This window comes from Camelina sativa, chromosome 16, assembly GCF_030686135.1.
Source record: "Camelina sativa cultivar CO46 ecotype springtype chromosome 16, ASM3068613v1".
NCBI lineage: Eukaryota > Viridiplantae > Streptophyta > Magnoliopsida > Brassicales > Brassicaceae > Camelina > Camelina sativa.
This window is the reverse complement of record NC_141895.1, coordinates 22,129,805-22,148,241: the sequence shown is the minus strand read 5'-3', so window position 1 is coordinate 22,148,241 and position 18,437 is coordinate 22,129,805. Positions and strand designations below refer to the sequence as shown.

At 35.6% G+C, this 18,437-nt stretch overlaps 4 protein-coding genes across 8 annotated transcripts; 3 read left to right on the top strand and 1 right to left on the bottom strand.

Moving 5' to 3' along the window:
- Positions 1-272: 272 nt before the first annotated feature.
- Positions 273-2,742, top strand: LOC104751226 (protein DETOXIFICATION 16-like). 2 transcript variants are annotated; one of them, XM_010473135.3, is made up of 8 exons: positions 273-667; positions 761-1,305; positions 1,375-1,461; positions 1,565-1,621; positions 1,703-1,941; positions 2,049-2,167; positions 2,258-2,344; positions 2,436-2,742. In XM_010473135.3, the coding sequence occupies exons 1-8, from the start codon at positions 356-358 to the stop codon at positions 2,487-2,489; spliced, it is 1,500 nt and encodes a 499-aa protein (XP_010471437.1). In that variant the 5' UTR covers positions 273-355; the 3' UTR covers positions 2,490-2,742. The 2 variants fall into 2 exon arrangements, with proteins under 2 accessions (XP_010471437.1, XP_010471438.1); XM_010473136.3 differs by lacking the exon at positions 2,049-2,167.
- A 93-nt stretch (positions 2,743-2,835) lies between these two features.
- On the top strand, positions 2,836-5,296 carry LOC104751227 (protein DETOXIFICATION 17-like). Of its 4 annotated transcripts, none has more exons than XM_087489907.1 (9): positions 3,054-3,194; positions 3,405-3,664; positions 3,762-3,949; positions 4,023-4,109; positions 4,233-4,261; positions 4,359-4,597; positions 4,665-4,783; positions 4,879-4,965; positions 5,054-5,296. In XM_087489907.1, the coding sequence occupies exons 4-9, from the start codon at positions 4,032-4,034 to the stop codon at positions 5,111-5,113; spliced, it is 612 nt and encodes a 203-aa protein (XP_087346033.1). In that variant the 5' UTR covers positions 3,054-3,194; positions 3,405-3,664; positions 3,762-3,949; positions 4,023-4,031; the 3' UTR covers positions 5,114-5,296. The 4 variants fall into 4 exon arrangements, with proteins under 4 accessions (XP_087346031.1, XP_087346033.1, XP_087346032.1 ...); XM_087489906.1 differs by having other exon boundaries at positions 4,205-4,261; XM_087489904.1 differs by having other exon boundaries at positions 3,405-3,949; positions 4,205-4,261.
- Positions 5,297-5,453: 157 nt separating this feature from the next.
- On the bottom strand, positions 5,454-7,897 carry LOC104751225 (cyclin-dependent kinase D-1-like). The gene is made up of 7 exons (XM_010473134.3): positions 7,563-7,897; positions 6,977-7,275; positions 6,765-6,873; positions 6,550-6,675; positions 6,234-6,469; positions 5,872-6,153; positions 5,454-5,775 (listed from the first exon to the last, which is right to left on the bottom strand). The coding sequence occupies exons 1-7, from the start codon at positions 7,656-7,658 to the stop codon at positions 5,727-5,729; spliced, it is 1,197 nt and encodes a 398-aa protein (XP_010471436.2). The 5' UTR covers positions 7,659-7,897; the 3' UTR covers positions 5,454-5,726.
- A 6,936-nt stretch (positions 7,898-14,833) lies between these two features.
- Positions 14,834-18,413, top strand: LOC104751224 (alpha-dioxygenase 2). The gene is made up of 9 exons (XM_010473133.3): positions 14,834-15,216; positions 15,322-15,582; positions 16,101-16,250; positions 16,354-16,484; positions 16,578-16,791; positions 16,902-17,275; positions 17,358-17,560; positions 17,657-17,900; positions 17,995-18,413. The coding sequence occupies exons 1-9, from the start codon at positions 15,124-15,126 to the stop codon at positions 18,218-18,220; spliced, it is 1,896 nt and encodes a 631-aa protein (XP_010471435.1). The 5' UTR covers positions 14,834-15,123; the 3' UTR covers positions 18,221-18,413.
- The last annotated feature ends 24 nt before the right edge of the window (positions 18,414-18,437 follow it).

Genomic DNA, 18,437 nt, shown 5'->3' with positions numbered 1-18,437 from the left:
TTGTGCGGAATTGGCGCGTGTTGAAGACGCGCTAATCTTTGCGGTTGGCTACTGTTTCACTTCCCTATTATTTTGATTTGAGACTGGGCTTTACAAGTTAGTTATATTGGGCTTCAAATTATCACTGGGCCTTTTCTTTTTCCGTTTTATGGTAAAAATGTAAATATATTTTGTTCTTTGTAAAATGATCATGGGGGGTGAATTACAAATTAAATAGTTTAGGTACGTGACAAAAAGACCTTTATGAGAGTCACAATCGAATGGTCCAGTAGCTTTAAAAGCCGAAAACAATTACATTGTTAACCAACTACCACCATTCTCATCTTTATGAACTACTCGCTCTCTTAAACGACCGATGGAGACGAGACAAAGGGAAAAATTCATGGAGCGAGGAGAAGGAGGAGACGACTCTCCGGCGAATCCGTTGGTCGTAGACGTCTCTTCTATGGACTGGAAGATACGTAGACGAGGAGGAGGAGGAGGAGGATGGATCGCGGAGGAAGTTAAGAAACAGTTGTGGCTAGGTGGTCCACTGGTGGCTACGAATCTGTTGCAGTATCTTCTTCAGATGATCTCTATCATGGTCGTCGGACATCAAGGCGAGTTAGCTCTCTCCAGCGTCTCCATTGCTAGTTCATTCTCCCAAATCACTGGCCTAAGTTTGCTCGTCAGTCTCTCCCACTCTCACTCTCTCTCTCTCTTTTTGCGTCAAAGAAACTTCAGTGAGTTGAAATTAGAATGGTTTCTGTTTGTTTTCTAGATGGGACTGTCTGGAGGATTGGGTACATTGTGTGGTCAATCTTACGGAGCAAAAGTAGAAAGAATGTTAGGAATACACACACAAAGAGCAATGGTGGTTCTTCTCATCTTATGCTTTCCAATATCCATTTTATGGATCAATGCATCATCCATTCTTGTGTTTATTGGCCAAGACGCAGTCATTGCTCAAACCTCTGGATCATACGTAGCGTTCTTGATCCCAGGCCTTTTCGGTTTCGCGATTTTACAATGCCTCAATAGTTTCTTTACGAGCCAGAACAGAGTGTTTCCTCTCATGCTCTGTTCCGGTTTAACCACTCTGCTTCACGTTCCTGTTTGTTGGGGTTTGGTGTCCAAGTCTGGTTTGGGAATCAGAGGAGCTGCGCTAGCAACTTCGTTTTCCTTGTGGATTAATGTTGTCTTGTTGAGTCTTTACGTCAAATTCTCGCCTGCTTGCGCCAAAACATGGACCGGGTTCTCCCGAGAGGCTCTTGAGAACGTTATGGTCTTTCTTCGTCTGGCTGTTCCGTCTGCATTCATGGTCTGGTACGTATCTTTAAAATCATCTTTTGCTTCTTCTATATATCACATTTTTAACGTCGTTGATGGAAACAGCTTGACGATTTGGTCATCTGAGACGGTGGTCTTCCTCTCAGGCTTACTTCCAAATCCTGTTCTTGAAACTTCGGTTATCTCCACTTGGTATCCCTTGTAGCTTGTCTGTACATTAGTACTACGACCCTCAATTCTTTCTCGAGAATCAATCTAAATCTCTTTCTTTGGGGTTGGATCATATTCTGAACAGTTTAGGTATCTCCACGGTAATTCGTATGGTTCCCTATGCATCGGCTTGTGTAGTGAGGTAACCACTTTACTAAGATGTTACCAAATTTTTAAACTGGAAATTCATCTTATAAAATGTTGTGTGTGTGTGTTGTGAAAGCGTGAGGGTATCGAATGAGTTAGGAGCAGGAAATCCAGACAATGCCAGGAGAGCTATACGAGTATGCTTAGCCATGACACTTTGTGTGTGTGTCTTAAGTGAATTGGTGTTGCTGGTTACACGTGAAACACTTGGATACACTTACTCAAACGAGTCTGAAGTTGCTGAATATGTAGCAACGATGGTGCCTCTCCTCGTCATTTCCAATCTCCTTGATGGTCTTCAGGCCATTCTCTCAGGTCCTAGCTCTCATGAGTTCTCGATCCTCCATCTTCTTTTATCTTTATGTTCCTTTCGATGTAATTATTTTTTTTCCCCCCGGGGTTTGTGGATATCGATTGATCAGGGGTTCTTGGAGGTTCAGGGTGGCAAAAGATAGGGGCATACGTAACACTCGGATCCTACTATTTAGTTGGACTTCCGACATCATTTTTTTTTGGATTCGTGTTAGGGATTGGAGGAATGGTAAAAAAAAAAAAAAAAATTACATAATCACAAGTTGATTCATGTTTCATTTTTTAAAGTTGATTAGCGATCTTTGAATGATTAAATTAGGGGATTTGGTTAGGAGTGATTTGTGCTACGTTTGCTCAAGTCTCTGCCATTGCTTTTGTCATGACTCGCACCAACTGGACCGAAGAGGTAAAATAAACTATATAAAATGTCATTAAAATAAGTATATAGAAATTCAAATAAGTGACGGTTATGTAATAATAAATACTTTTATATTTAGGTGAAGAAAGCGAAAGGACGAGTTTACGAGTCAATTATACCGGAGACTGAGTAAGGATGCGGTAGCCAGCCTCCTGACTCGGGGGAGAATAAGAGAAGAGAGAACTAATAAAGAGCCACTCACGTCGCACTCGTTGTCAAGAATTGGAGTAAGACACAATTCAATGTCTGTGGATTGGGAGCATATTTCGATTTTTTTTCTTTCTTTCTTTTCTTCATATAGAAAGCATAATATATACTTTATAGTCATCAATTTGCAATATCGAAAAGTTAAAATGTCAATAAATTAAAAATATTAATTTGCTAAATCAGGAAGAGTATTAGTGGAAATATATAGTACTAATTAAGAAGATATCATACCGTAAAAAAAAAAAAAAAAACAGAATAGCCCATAAATATCAACCAAGTCTCTCCTCCACAAACCCTAAAGACCAGGGAAGAGAGATACAGGTTGTTGTTTTTTATTTGTTAGAATTTTTTTTTGGCTTCTGGGAGAGAGAGAGAGAGAGAAAAAAATAAAATAATGGAAAATTGTGTGACGCCTCCGCTTCTGATCACAGAGAAGCAAACGACGATGATACGTGTGAAGGAGGAAGTGAAGAAGCAGCTATGGCTTTCAGCACCACTCATTGGTGTAAGCCTGCTTCAATACTCTCTCCAAGTCATCTCCGTCATGTTCGTTGGCCATTTAGGCTCTCTTCCCCTCTCTGCCGCTTCTATCGCCACATCCTTTGCCTCTGTCACAGGCTTCACCTTCCTCGTACGTTTCTGTCCCCTTTCACAAATATATTAGAATCCCGCATTGATTCATGATTTAATGTTTTGGGTGCAATTTTATTCGTTTGTTAAAATCGTTCTTGTGATTTGCTCATCAGAGATCTGTAGGGTTTGTTGTTTCAGAATTATTTTTGTAAAGTAGTAAAATTTTAAACCCGATTCGTTTTTGTGTGTGTGTGTTTATGTCAAATAGTTGGGAACAGCGAGTGCATTGGAGACACTATGTGGTCAAGCTTACGGAGCAAAGCTGTACGGGAAACTAGGAATTCAAATGCAGAGAGCAATGTTTGTTCTTTTAATACTCTCTGTTCCTCTCTCGATCATTTGGGCTAACACTGAGCAGATTCTCGTATTGGTCCACCAAGACAAGTCCATTGCAAGTGTTGCTGGCTCCTACGCGAGATACATGATCCCGAGTCTCTTCGCATACGGACTTCTTCAATGCATCAACAGGTTCTTGCAAGCGCAGAACAATGTGTTCCCTGTCTTTGTCTGCTCTGGTATCACCACTTGTCTTCATTTGCTTCTCTGTTGGTTGTTTGTGTTGAAGACTGCTTTAGGATACAGAGGAGCTGCTCTCGCTATCTCGGTCTCTTACTGGTTCAACGTCATTCTCCTCTCGTGTTATGTCAAGTTTTCGTCTACTTGTTCGCAAAGTTAGACAGGGTTTTCAAAGGAGGCTTTTCAAGAACTTTATGATTTTTCTAAAATTGCTTTTCCTTCGGCAGTCATGGTCTGGTAAGTGATGAAACAGAAATGCTGCATTGTTCAGGTCTAGTATATGGACTTAATCGATTTGGTTTTGTGACAGTTTGGAGCTATGGTCCTTCGAGCTTTTGGTTCTGGCCTCTGGCCTTCTTCCCAATCCGGTTTTAGAAACTTCGGTGCTTTCCATCTGGTAGAATTCAGTTATCTTTGTCTAATGTTGGCATTGTTGCTAAGAGTTTGCACTTCTTTTTGTATTTGATCAGTGCAAGTTGTGCAACTTTTCAGCCTAAATACTTCACTAACAATCTGGCAGATCTCGGTTGGTCTTGGTGGCGCTGCAAGGTCAGTACATCAGTTACAAAAAGTATATCAAAGAGCACATAAAGTAATCTCATCAAAGAAACCTATCTCACAACTCTGTGTTTCTTTTAAATTGCAGCATAAGGGTGTCAAACGAGTTAGGAGCAGGGAATCCACAAGTGGCAAAACTAGCTGTATATGTCATTGTAGGCATAGCAGTTGCCGAGGGAATTGTGGTTGTAACGGTTCTGTTATCGATTCGGAAAATCTTAGGTCATGCTTTTAGCAGCGACCCGAAAATCATCGCATATGCTGCATCAATGATACCGATTGTCGCTTGTGGAAACTTCCTTGTTGGCCTCCAATGCGTTCTCTCAGGTTAATTTTTGAATCACACAAGATTAGCTTTGGCACCTGGTCAACTGGTTTTGATGTCTGGTTGCAGGGGTTGCTAGAGGATGTGGATGGCAGAAGATTGGAGCTTGTGTGAATCTTGGATCATATTATCTTGTTGGAGTTCCATTAGGTTTATTACTTGGTTTCCATTTCCACATTGGTGGTCGGGTAAATAATCTTGAAGCTCATATTCTCAATATCAAGTTTAAACACAATACTAATATGTAGAAACTCTAATTTTTGTGGTGTTATATCATTGTTAGGGGCTTTGGTTGGGAATCGTAACAGCATTGGCTGTTCAAGTGTTTTGTCTTTCTTTAGTCACTATATTCACGAACTGGGATAAAGAGGTAAAAAGCCTTTTTTAAACGATCGGTTCAATTTGTTATCTAAAGAACTCTGCCTAATGTGATTCTGTTTCTTGATTTATACGAATAGGCAAAGAAAGCTACACACAGAGTCGGGGCTTCAGATGACAAAGATGGCGATGTGGAATGATCAATCCAGGAAAAAGAATTGGAAGTTGCAAATGAGCTTACCAACGTTAATGAATAAAATAGATAATGAGTACAGTAGTAGTTCATTCTTCTAATTGATTTGGCCTTTTACATTGGTCTTTCGAAAACTGGATACTGTGGTTTACCATTGTTGCAGATTCATTGAAATTCCTTAGATTGAGTACGCATCATCTCATCCAGCATTGCTGGAACCGTCTAAAGACTGAAACAAAAAACACATTTCATATTTGTGATGAGATTGAACTATATATGTAAACCACCAACATGTTCCATAATTAAAAATACTAAACTTTAAATTGTACTGTAAGAGCAATTGAGAATGAAAAACTTCGATAATGAATTGAGTTTGGGATCAGAACTGATGTTAGTAAAAGCCTGATGGAATTTTCTGTAATGGGTTTACAATGATGATTAGTTAATCATCTGTGCTTTACATTTTATTGTAAACAGAAAGAATGATTCACCATGTTCATCATCACTAGTAATATGGCAAATTAGTGGACAGGACCAACCAGTAAGAGCCTGGTACTCGAGAACCTATAGGCTATATGAACTGAAGATTGGCGTGAAGAAGAAGCTTGTTACGTCCTATCCTACATGAACTCGAGATCGAGTTTCCTCTTCAGATGAGATCTATCCGCACTGCAAAACCAAACATCAAGAAATCATCAGAAGTGATGATCTTTAAAGCTGATCAAGAACTGACTGTAAAAGGATTGTGTAACCAAATCTTTTTACCTGGTGATGGTTGGTCGGTTAGGTGGCCGCTCGGCTAAGATGGTGAAATCTAAAGACATTGGTGCTTGTCCATCATGGCTAGCTTGTCTCACGACATCAACACTCTGGTCCTTGGATTTATTAGCAGACTTTCCTCGGCCAGGTATCACTCGTCTAAACTTATGTGCTGGTGACAACACTTTAATGGCTTTGTGTTTACTGTCAGTTGACTTAGCACCCTGCTGGCGTACTGATCTTGGTAGCTCTAAAGGGTCAGTAGGAGAAGGTGCAGATGTGAAGTACCTTTAAAAAGAAATCAAATGTTTCAGAACAAAACAAAATAACCATTGCTTATCTCTTCTACATAGGATAAGTTTAGGTACCTGTGCTGCAGAGCTTGCTGAATCGATATTCTAGACTTGGGGTCATAGGTGAACATCTTAGACAACAAATCTAGAGCATCCTCACTAACCATTGGGAATAGAGAACGTAGAGAAGGTGCGAGGACAAATTGATACTCTACATAATCAGGAAGGCTGATCATATCTGGCCACTGATCTGCTTTTGGGGTCCCAAAGGCAGCAAAGATTTTGCTTAATTGATCAATATCACTCTTTCCCTGCAATGGGGAAAAAGTAAGCTAGAGAAACAAAGAAACAGACGAATTGGGATCACGACACAAACAAAACGGAGTTTTACCTGAAGAAATGGTCTGCGTAATAGAAGTTCAGCAAAAATACAGCCAGCAGCCCAAACATCAACTGCACCACCATACTGTTTTGCACCAAACAAAAGTTCAGGTGCTCTATACCATCTCGTAAAGACCTATGAAATTGCTGAAACAGATCAAGATACGAAACATAGCAGAATTGCTACATGTAAATAGAATTGCCACACACAAAAAAAGATATTACCTGGTGGGTAAACTTATGACCAGGGCTACTAAATATACGAGCTAACCCAAAATCTGCAAGCTTCAGTTGTCCATTAGGTCCTATCAACAAGTTGTTTGGCTTCATATCTCTGAAACACATCCAAAAAATACTCCGTAAGTGTAAATACAAACAAAACCTTATTGGAGAGAAAAAGCAAGTTCTGTGGATTATTCTTAGAATCAGTACCGTACCTGTGCAAAACCCACTTGTCATGGCAATACTCAAGACCTTTTAACATCATCTGGAGGTAAGATTTGACATCAGCGGGGGAAAGAAACAGGTTAGGATCGCGGATAACTGCTTCGAGATCAGTCTCCATGTACTCAAACACAATGTGCAAGTTCTCCTTGTGAGGAAACGCATCAATCAACTCAATCACATGTGGATGCTTAAGCTCTTTAAGTACTTTGATTTCTCTGAGAGCTGTTATATTCACACCTTCTTTTTGTTTCCCAAGTCTTATTTTCTTAATCGCTACAGTCTCTCCGTTCTACAAAATCCACCACAACAAAAACAAAATCAGTTTCCTTCCATTCCATCCAAACTAAAAACAAAATCTACCAACTTTAAATCCATTAAGAAAAAAGAAAAAAAAAAATCCAAACTTTGAATTCTGAGAACACATATTAGTTTAAAGATCGAAGCTTTTTAGCTAAGATTGAATACCCAAAAGCTATCAGAACAAGACACAAATTAAGAATCACCGAGAAAATCTAAACCCTAATTTTGATGGGATGGGAACAAAATATGAAGAATTGAGTGAGGAATCATCATGACCTTAGTGTCAATAGCCTTGAAGACGACTCCGTAAGTACCTTGACCAAGAACCTCACGTTTCAGATACCTATCAGCAACTTTCTTCGGCTGGTCCATCTCCGGAATTGAATAACCAGATTACAACTAATGATCGAAATTGATCTTTTGTTAGATTGTGTTATCGTTAACGTTGTTGAGGTTTCTTATGGTCTGGAGAAAAAAGTAGCCGTTAGAGCAATTACAGAAGAAATCGACATTTTTAGGGGAAAAAATATTGAAAAAGTAAACGAAAAAGGAAAGAGAACGCTCTAAAGCTAGAAATAAAAGTATAAAACGATGCTGGGACGCGTCCCAACTAAAACGACGTCGGGGCCTTATAACCAAAAACCAACAGTGGTCTGGTCTCCCCCCAAATGCTCTAATAAGGCCCAAGTAATAATTTTGTTGGATATTTAACAAGTCCGGTCCATATGTCAGATGGGCTTACGTTAATTAAAGCTTTGAGCTATCAGTTTTTTTTTTTTGCTTTCTTTTAAAAAGTCTCAATAGTATTTTGTTATACTTAATGGATTTTTAAATCGTATACATATTTAAACCCCATTTTTTTCATACTTAATGATTTAAATAAACAAAATTAATGGTTTGTGTTATGTATACGAGCCATATATAACTTCTTATTTAATGTTATATAGGTCGAGTATAATGCTTGTAAACATTTTCTTCAACCAACTAAAAAAAATTACGATGTGGATATAAAAATCTTTAAAGTAAGGGCATTAAATAGCTTAAAGCTCTGGCGTGAATGGTGAAAGAGACCACACTCGTGAGGATAATAAGACAAGTTCGTTGAGATAAATCTAGCCATAGATTCTCCTCGCACAGAGTAATACTTACCTGCTTTCGTGCCCACATCATCATCAGACTTAATAATAATCCTGACCGTATAATCAAAGCTATTGCGTGTTGCAATTTCTAATAGTTAGGTTAGGGTTAACAATACCAACAGAATTAGGTCACCAAACAAAAACACTTGTTCATTTTACGTAAAAGTTAAAAGAATGGTCGGCCTAATTCAATTTCAAAGTTACATCTTAACAATGTAGTGGACTAGTGGTTGGCAGGAATAATAATAATTGATTTTTTATACTTGTAATAACAATAAATCTAGAAATAAAAGAGAGTAGCACAAAAGCGGAGAAGGACGCATGTGACGCATAGGGGAATCTAACACTAAACAATGTCTGACCCTTCTCGTGTCTTTTCAGATGCACCCACCTGTATTTTTATTTTTGCATATTTTCATTTTTATTTTTATTTTCCCCTTCAGTCACGAATATCTAAACCACTATAATTACTACTCTCTATCTATCACTTCTTTCAAAAAATTACGTGTTATCTCTCACTCTCTCTCTTCTCTCTTCTCTCTTAATATGTTTAGTAGGGTTAATTAGGGTTCTTCATCTCTCTTTCTTCAGAGTCTTTATAGCTTGTGATTTACCCCTTTTGGTGTTTTGTATATATAAATATTATGTACAACTACTCTCATCTAACCTTTCTAATGTTTTCAAGAGTTATTCGTAGGTTGTTTAGGTCAGATCCATAACGTATTAGTCTTGCGATTGATCTGGTTCTGTCCGTATAAAGTGATTTAATTATCTCGAGATAAAAAAAAAAGATGGGAGGTAGAGCTCCTTGAAGTTCAAACGAGAGTTTAGTAGGGTAAAGAAAAGCTGCTAAGCTATGGATCCCATAAGCCCTAATCCTTATCATGGTAAGAAAAAAGGATTTGGTTATATGGCTTGCATATCTCAGGAGCTTTAACTTGCCCTTTAATTGCTTTTACTCCTCTTTGGATTGAAGGGAGCTCTACATCTTCTTTCACCTTTCTCTATTTCTGTCTTTTTTATTCTTTTGTCTACGATAATTTATTTCGATGAAGATCTTTAATTGTCCACTATTACTCGACTATATATATGGTGATTGTTTTCTTGCTGTCTTGCTGAACCAGTATTAGAAGATCCTTGCTTATCTGATAACTTCCGAAATTTTGCATTCTTCGTTTTCATGACGCCACTACGCAGTGACTTTTTTTTGTTTGATTATATATTTGTTCTCCAATCACAGTAAGCGTATAAACACCTTCCGTAAAAAAAGATTATGATCGGATCGGAATTGTAGAATTATAAATTCTTTAATTTGTTATAGAATTCATTTGTCAAGTTAATTTATGTTACTAGGTGCTATCTTCTGACCCTTCGTCTTTACACAGTAGTGATTCCGATATTTAACTGTAAAGAAATAGAGTTAATATTCTGATTTTATTTGTATATAGGAAGATCTAAAAATAACATATGTTACAGTCTTACAATAAATAGAAGTGTAAAGTCTTTTAATCAGCCGAAGATAATCAAACAAAACTTTTAATCGTAAGTGTAACCGTATGTCAAATGTTTTTAATTATCTGGAATGGTTGAGCTATGTTATATGCTGAAAAATTGGAACCAAAAATTTTATTATATGTATAAGCAAAACTACACTTGTTCAGGAACAGACAATGTTAATTCTTATGATATTTCTTAATAGTTTGATGTTTAGTATTATTTGAAATGGGTATATATGATTAATTTTTTTTTTATGATTAATTTTTTTTTTGATCATGTGATGATTTGTTTTTTTGACATTTTTTCTATTTTTAATTTTTTAATATTAATTTATTTTTAAAACATCCTCTTATCAAAAACAAAGGGAATATGTAATTACACCTGTACATTGTCGCCTCAACCTATCACCAATACGTCAAATATTGATACGGTGATACTTGACGTATTGGTGATAAGTCAAGGCGACCGCGTGCATCCTTTGCAGCCAATGTATCCTGAAAATGAAGTTGTAGACAATTGGTTTGTCACAATCGCGAAGTTGAAACACTGGATCGTGTCGTTGATGTAGATTTGTAATCAGTTCGTACATATGATTGCACAAACCAGTGGAGATTTACATATATACATATTTCATGGTTGAAGAGTTATCTTCATCTTTTACATTAGGACTGGCCTAGTAGATATAGATAATGTTATTAATATTCTTCCTTCTTACAGATAGAAAATGGTTGTTGCGGATATGGACCAAACTTCCCTCTGTTATAGCAACACATTCACTAAGGTCAAATCTAGCCCAATAAATATGCGAATTTTAAGGCCCACTAAATTGGAAAATTTAGTCGAAGACTTTGTGCTTGGTCAATTCGCTCTATGGGGAAGCCGGGATGGTGAGCTTCGTATTTTGGATCTCCTTATTGGTATTTGGATTCTTTGGAGACACTAGAGACGTGTTACTACATATTCCTTCCGTTTCAAAATAGGATGTGTTTTAATTATATATTTTAATTAAAACACGCAAATTATTTTCTTTTTTATTTTTAACAAGTTCAATCAATCAAAAACAGTACTATATAATATAAAATATTAAGCTAATCTAAGAGGAATTATTGTTTCTACGATTTTAATGGATTTTGAAATCCAAACAAAAATCATGTGTTATTCAATCATTAATTTTAAAATATTTAACAAAATTATATGTTATTGGTACTATAATTTACAAATACTTATTAAAATATTATGTTATTCATTTAATGATTTGTTTTTGGATTTCAAAATCCACATTATGTTTTAAATGGATTTAAATGGATTTGATAGTGTAAAATAGAATTATTCAAATTCAAGGATAAAACATGTTATTTCAAAATCCATGTATTTTGATTCATAGAATTTACAATTCCATTTGGATTTAGAAATCATCTCTCCAATAACAGCCCTTAAAAGTTGCATAAAAATTTGAAAACATCCTATATTATGAAACAAAAAACTTCTCTAAAACATCTTATATTTTGAAACAGATGGAATATGCATCAACCAGAATAAATTAAATTATGTTGTAAATGGAAATTTTGTTGGTGATAAAGAAGGGATTAACTTACATGTGAAATCAGGTAAAACACTTCCTAAAATTCCGTGAAGAAAGGAAGGGTAGGTGGGCTAGTTGAATTGTTTGTAGAGTTACACTTTCCAAATTGTTAGACGAACACTCGGATGTAAAGGACGTAAAGGCTTTAGGCTTATGACTTATACTGTTGTCATGTTGCGTTTAAGTTTTCGAACACCAAATTCAATTTTGAATACTCAAAAATCTATAAAATTTGTAAGTTCTTAAAAATAGGTTTTTTTAGTTTGTTTATTATGTTTACAAAGATTTACAAATTTTGTTTATAAAAAAACATAATGTTATCAAAAAAGTCATCGATGTGAGTCTATCTCTATATGCTGGAAACTGAATAATGAAAATGCAATGCAGAAATTAGTAACATTGGTGTGATATTTTTCCATGACTCTCTCATGCTTAAGGGGGTGGATTTAAAAACAAGACTTGGTCTAAAAACTATATAAAGAATCGAAAAAGGTGAAAAAGAAAGTGGATATATCATGACATCGAATCCAGATGAAGCGATTTCGCTTTTCAACCACCCCATCTACTTCTACTAGTGTTAGACAGCTTTTAGAAATAAACGACGACGACACCGATAGGTTTCTAACAAATCGTGCTGAGGAGTACACATATGTATTTCTGAAGGTTTTTTTTTTGTTAATGAATAATGAAAAAGTGATATTGTAACAGATTTAACAGCCAGAGAAGTTTTACTGGTCTAGTTTTCCAAGAAAAATATATTATATAAAAAAAATGTCAAAAATACATTAATGAAAGCAATTTTTTAACACTACTACTACTATATATATAGAAGCTATTTTGTAAACTACGTTCTATAAATGATTTGAGAAAGGAACATGCACTTTCACAACAAAAAAAAAGAGAAAGGAATATGCATGTTAGTATTATATTGGTGTCTTGTCACTATCGTCCACAAAAACTTATTGCAAGACTAAACAAACAAACAAATCTTCGAATAAGAGGAAGGCATTAAGTATTCGGATCTAACCACCATTATAAATACGAAATCAGCCCAAAAAAATATGATATATAGAATGGCATGTATTTTTGCCCAAAAAAAAAAGGAGAGTGGTATACATGTATTAAATCTTCTTTCTACTCTCTTTAATCTTTAAAACCCCAGATTCACGCACAAGAACGGATAACTACCAAATTAGCTAGAGCTTATCTCTACACACATTTATTAGTTCAGGAACTGTTCTTTCTCTCTCACACTTTGAATTTTCTTCCATCTAATTCTAAAGTCAACTGATCATATGACACACAACTATCACACATCCATACACTTGTCGTGTCTTAATAATCATTTCAACTCGCTTTCGAGTTTGGAGTCAAAATTATCAAAAGAAAATATATGTGTCGATTTCGTTTAGCTTCTATATAGCTAAAATTTGAATAACTCGAAATAGATTGTATTGGAGGGTCGATACCATTATAAATTTGTTGCTTCAATGTTCTATTCCTTTGCATTAATTAACTCTGAAAGTGGTTGATCGATGGTTAATTAAATTCCCAAAAAGCTCATCGATGGTTGATCGATGATACCTTGATACCTACTACTGTAGATATATAATTAAGTAGCAAGAAGAGCCACGTGGTAATAAGTAGTTGTACTTGTATCATCGTAGTATGTTACGCTTTTATTGCGTATCAGTATATCTTAGTACGTACACTGATTCTATTACACTTCACATATCATAAATGAAGTGTTCTTTCGATCGTCCAGGTCAAACTATATAAACTACATTTACCAAAAAAAAACTATATAAAATACAGTATATATTTCTTGTTCCCATTCCATACAATTTGATACGTATACGGAGCAGAAACTAACTGCAAGATAAATGACAGGAAAAAATGAGGACCAGTTATATAACTATATATATTTTCAGTCGGAAAAACATATCTTCATGTAGACAAACTGAAGATCGAACTCATAAATTTCAACTGTGATTTTCAAAAAGAAATAAATGGGTATTTCTAGAAATTGAACTAGTACCACACCAAAGAATACACAACTCTTTCTTTCCGTCTGTAACAACTACTACAATTTATAAAACTGGTTACTATTAAAACAAAATTGCGTATAAGTATTTATAACGATGCAGGTGGTCGTTACCCTACCGACTTAAATTCATTTCTCGAATTTTGTGGAACATTGCATGCAAATAGTTCTTTTATAAAGAAAAAACAGTTGCCAATTATCTTATTAGAGTTCTCATTTCTCAAATACATTAAAACAAGAAATATCAATTACGAAACATATATATGTAAATGTTATTACTAATATATTTTGTATTTAAATTAATAAATACATGAAATTAACTTTTATACTTTGAGCCTAATAATCTAGTAACTAACCTCTTAGTAATTAAAAAATGAATAAATAAATAAGAAAATACAGTAACTTTAGCTAGTTAGAACTTAGAACTAAATATACAAGTTGATGTTATGAAGATAAGTCAAACTAGGAGAGCTTTACATAGATGCAAGAAAGGTTCATCAAATAGATAACGAAATCTTTAGAATTATGATTTAAGAATTTTTGAGAAATATTTCTTAAAACTTGTCTAAAATGTTTCAGTTACATTTTATGTGTATATATATATACACATCTTACCATACACTAGATGACTTAAAAATTTATGAAACAATACATTTACTAGATTTAAAATAAAGTATATTTCCAAACTTTTATATTTTTATAATTAAATAATATTATTAATTAGTCTTTTTATTTAATTTTTGTAATTCTTTATTTTTAAAAATCATTTATAAATTTATTGATAATTTATGCGTTATTTGATTATTATTTTCGCATGCAATATGCAAATTTGAAATTTTGAAAGTGATATATTGCCTCAATGACGACACTATCTAGTACAATCACTATACTACTTGTGCGCTAAATTGATCGAGCTTGCATGATCACATGTTTATTTTGTAAAAGAGAACTGTATTGGAATGGTTAAAAGAAAAAAAGAAAAAAGAGAACCTATATTAGAAAATATATGATCCATATTGATATCCCTATATATTAATAGCCGTAGATTACAGTCAATCCATGCATTATTGAGATCATATCCACCCGCCCAAGTAGGAATTTAGAAAGAAAAAAACTATACTATCCATCAATTGATATTTCCACACTATCTTAATTTCAGTCTAATCTAATAATGCAAGATAAGAAAGGTTGATCAATCAGGGAAAGAAATATCCATATTACATAGTCAATTATTTGCAGATATTATTCTCTTTTTATATAATTCATTCCAATAATCTGAAAATTTATTTAGGAATAATATCTTAATGAAATGTCTTTAGTCGTCACCCCCCTAGTCAATACGATTCTCGACGATGACACGTTGACTTTTTAATAAAATGATATTTTTTTTTATTAATGAACTTTGATTTTACATACAGACTACATATATGCGTGTGGGTCTATATAAATACATGAGAGTAATCGTGTGAATACAACCATTACAATTGTGTGACTATCATTTAAAGCATAAAGCAGACACATGATCCAAAGACGGATAGGGAGATAAAAAAAAAACAATCAAGGGCAAAAAAAAATATGGGTTTCTCTCCATCCTCTTCATGGTTTCTTCATCCTCAGCTTCATCATGTTGTTTCCAAGATGTCTTTCCTCGATGCCTTTTTATTCTGTGTACGTACATCTCTCTCTGTTTCTCCAAGTATACAAACTATGCTTTCTTCTCTTTAAACAAATCATATTGGTTGGTAAAACTTTATTATTATGATATATTTATAGATTGTGCACTTAGTGGACAAGTTAGGATTGTGGCATAGATTTCCAGTGTTGTTGGGAGTGGCTTACTTGGGGTTACGACGACATCTACATCAACGTTACAATCTGGTACATGTCGGTGAGATTAACGGTCAGGGTTACAACACCGATGAGTTCTGTTATCGTACGGCTGATGGCAAGTGTAATCATCCCTCCGACGACTCCATCGGCAGTCAAGGCAGCTTTATCGGTCGTAATATGCCTCCTTCTACTTCTCAGTACGGCGTAAGTTTTTTTTCTGGTCTCCTTATAATCACTTTAATTTTGATCAAAATTGAAAAAATATATGGAACTGACAATATAGCAAAAAAATGAGGAAAAAAAATAGTAGCCGAATGAAACACTAGAACCAAAAAGTTTGTGACGTGTTTCTTTTTAATCTCTCTACTTACAAAGATATCTTAGCAGTCGTGATGTATTTTGTATTCTTTTGTATCGATAATTTTTTTTGTCTGCTTTAGTTTTGATTTTAAGTGTTTATTTTTTCGTCATTATTCGTGTTTACATAAAATCTAGAAAAACAACAAAAAAAGTCTTGGAGATTTTAGTAGTGGGTCATGGGCACATGGCACCTCATGATCATGAGAGCCACCCTAATTGTTTTTGTTTTTTGTTTTTTTCAAGGTTAGCAATTCATCTACGACATTATGTTATGAACTTATGGATATCATTAGTATGAGTAAATTATAGAACGGCTGCGTATATTTTTTTTAGGTTCACTAATTTATAGTGTATCATGACAGATTTTGGATCCACATCCAAGTGTGGTGGCGACAAAGTTGTTAGCGAGAAAGAAATTCATAGACAATGGGGACCAATTTAACGTGATAGCTTGTTCTTGGATCCAGTTCATGATCCATGATTGGGTTGATCACTTGGAAGATACGGACCAGGTTTTAGTTGTTTTTTTTGTTTTAACCTCTTTAACCTCAAAATTTTACATTTATTCCCCGTACTTTGGAGTATATCTACTAATTAGGTTCTTAAATCAACCAGATTGAGCTTGAAGCTCCAGAAGAAGTAGCTAGTGGATGTCCGTTAAAGTCATTCAAATTCCTCAGAACTAAGAAAGTTCCCACCGGTGATCACCACAAATCTGGCGCTGTCAACACTAGAACCCCTTGGTGGTGCGTATCTCAATCACAATCACTTGCTTAGTTGCTTGATTGTTGTTTATTTATCACCCGAGTTTACTTTTATGAATAATCTTTTGGGGATAGGGATGGGAGTGTAGTATATGGAAATAACGAGGCCGGAATGAGAAGAGTTAGGGTTTTCAAGGACGGAAAGCTAAAGATCTCGGGGGATGGCTTGTTGGAGCGGGACGAAAGAGGTGTTCCCATCTCCGGTGACATAAGAAACAGCTGGTCAGGTTTTTCTCTGTTGCAAGCTCTCTTTGTCAAAGAACACAACTCCGTCTGTGAAATGCTCAAGGTAAAGTCTCTTATTTGATCACTTTATCTCTTTATCACGTTAGTCTCTTGTTCAGTTGTTTGTGTTGCAAGCAACATCTCTGTTTTTGCTAAGTTTTAACATTAAATCAGGAACGGTATCCAGAGTTTGATGATGAGAAACTTTACCGGACAGCTAGACTGGTGACTGCAGCGGTTATCGCCAAAGTTCATACAATCGATTGGACAATAGAACTTTTGAAGACAGACACACTCACTGCCGGAATGAGGATCAACTGGTATGGGTTTTTAGGGAAGAAAGTGAAGGACATGGTTGGAGCAAGATTTGGTCCTATACTTAGTGGATTAGTTGGTCTGAAGAAACCGAAAGATCATGGAGTTCCTTATTCACTTACCGAAGAGTTCGTTAGCGTTTACAGGATGCACTGTCTTCTGCCAGACACACTTGTCCTCCGAGATATGAAACCTGAGAATGTAGACAAATCAAACCCTGCAATAGAACGAGAGTAAGATCATAGACTGTTTGGTACACTTTTTAGGCCTATCCAAGCGCGGTTTTTTCTTGACCTACAAATATTCTTTTAACAGGATACCAATGACGGAATTGATCGGGAAAGAAGGAGGAAAGGCCGGTTCAAAAGTCGGGTTCGAGCAGTTACTGGTTTCAATGGGACACCAATCTTGTGGTGCGTTGACATTGTGGAATTACCCTAACTGGATGAGGAACCTTGTGGCTCAAGACATCGACGGAGAAGATAGACCTCACCTTATAGATATGGCTGCCTTGGAGAGTAAGTCCAAATCAGTGCTTCTTCTTCTACTACTAAATCACCAATTCTCTATCCGATTGAAATATCCACTGATTTTATTTATTTCTTTTTTCTTAGTTTATAGAGATCGGGAGAGAGGAGTCCCTCGATACAACGAATTCAGAAAGAATCTGTTGATGAGTCCGATCAGTAAATGGGAAGAGTTGACAGATGATGAAGAAGCTATCGAGGTTTTAAGAGAAGTGTACGGAGACGATATAGAGAAGCTTGACTTAAACGTTGGATTGCACGCAGAGAAGAAGATCAAAGGATTCGCCATTAGTGAAACTGCTTTCTTCATCTTCCTCCTCGTGGCTTCCAGGTTCTTAAAATTTTAAAATCAATGACTACATTTATTAAAAAAACAGAGGCTTTTCTTGCGAAACAAGAAACTGACTTGACTTCACATTAATTAGGAGGCTTGAAGCAGATCGTTTTTTCACGACAAATTTCAACGAGAAGACGTATACTAAAGAAGGATTAGAGTGGGTGAATACTACAGAGACTTTAAAAGATGTAATAGACCGTCACTTCCCAAGCTTAACCAACGAATGGATGCGATGTTCGAGCGCCTTCTCTGTCTGGAGCTCGGATCCTAACCCAACCACTTGGGTTCCTTTGTACTTCCGATCCGCTCCATAGGCCATATAGGTCATAGCCGTCGGGATGTCACGTTGCACATGTGTATTAGTGTCACGTGGTTCCTTGGTATATTTTTGGGGGCACTGGTATTGTGTACACTCGTACATATAAAATAATTATATTAGTAGAAGAGGTTTAGACATTATTGTCTTTGGTTGAATAAACGGTTACTCCAATTTCTCCTCGTAGAAAATGTTCAACAGAAATTTTCTTAACT

What these genes read in the sequence shown, in the direction of transcription:
- LOC104751226 (XM_010473135.3), top strand. Translation starts at nt 356, where the DNA reads ATGGAGACGAGACAAAGGGAAAAATTCATGGAGCGAGGAGAAGGAGGA. An exon ending in TCTTCAGGCCATTCTCTCAG is followed by an intron (nt 1,942 to 2,048) that starts GTCCTAGCTCTC and finishes TCGATTGATCAG; the next exon opens with GGGTTCTTGGAGGTTCAGGG. An exon ending in TGTTAGGGATTGGAGGAATG is followed by an intron (nt 2,168 to 2,257) that starts GTAAAAAAAAAA and finishes TGATTAAATTAG; the next exon opens with GGGATTTGGTTAGGAGTGAT.
- LOC104751227 (XM_087489905.1), top strand. Translation starts at nt 2,958, where the DNA reads ATGGAAAATTGTGTGACGCCTCCGCTTCTGATCACAGAGAAGCAAACG. An exon ending in TCACAGGCTTCACCTTCCTC is followed by an intron (nt 3,195 to 3,404) that starts GTACGTTTCTGT and finishes TATGTCAAATAG; the next exon opens with TTGGGAACAGCGAGTGCATT.
- LOC104751225 (XM_010473134.3), bottom strand. Translation starts at nt 7,658, where the DNA reads ATGGACCAGCCGAAGAAAGTTGCTGATAGGTATCTGAAACGTGAGGTT. An exon ending in TCAAGGCTATTGACACTAAG is followed by an intron (nt 7,276 to 7,562) that starts GTCATGATGATT and finishes TGGATTTTGTAG; the next exon opens with AACGGAGAGACTGTAGCGAT. An exon ending in CAGCAAGCTCTGCAGCACAG is followed by an intron (nt 6,154 to 6,233) that starts GTACCTAAACTT and finishes TTCTTTTTAAAG; the next exon opens with GTACTTCACATCTGCACCTT.
- LOC104751224 (XM_010473133.3), top strand. Translation starts at nt 15,124, where the DNA reads ATGGGTTTCTCTCCATCCTCTTCATGGTTTCTTCATCCTCAGCTTCAT. An exon ending in CCGTCTGTGAAATGCTCAAG is followed by an intron (nt 16,792 to 16,901) that starts GTAAAGTCTCTT and finishes ACATTAAATCAG; the next exon opens with GAACGGTATCCAGAGTTTGA. An exon ending in AGATATGGCTGCCTTGGAGA is followed by an intron (nt 17,561 to 17,656) that starts GTAAGTCCAAAT and finishes CTTTTTTCTTAG; the next exon opens with TTTATAGAGATCGGGAGAGA.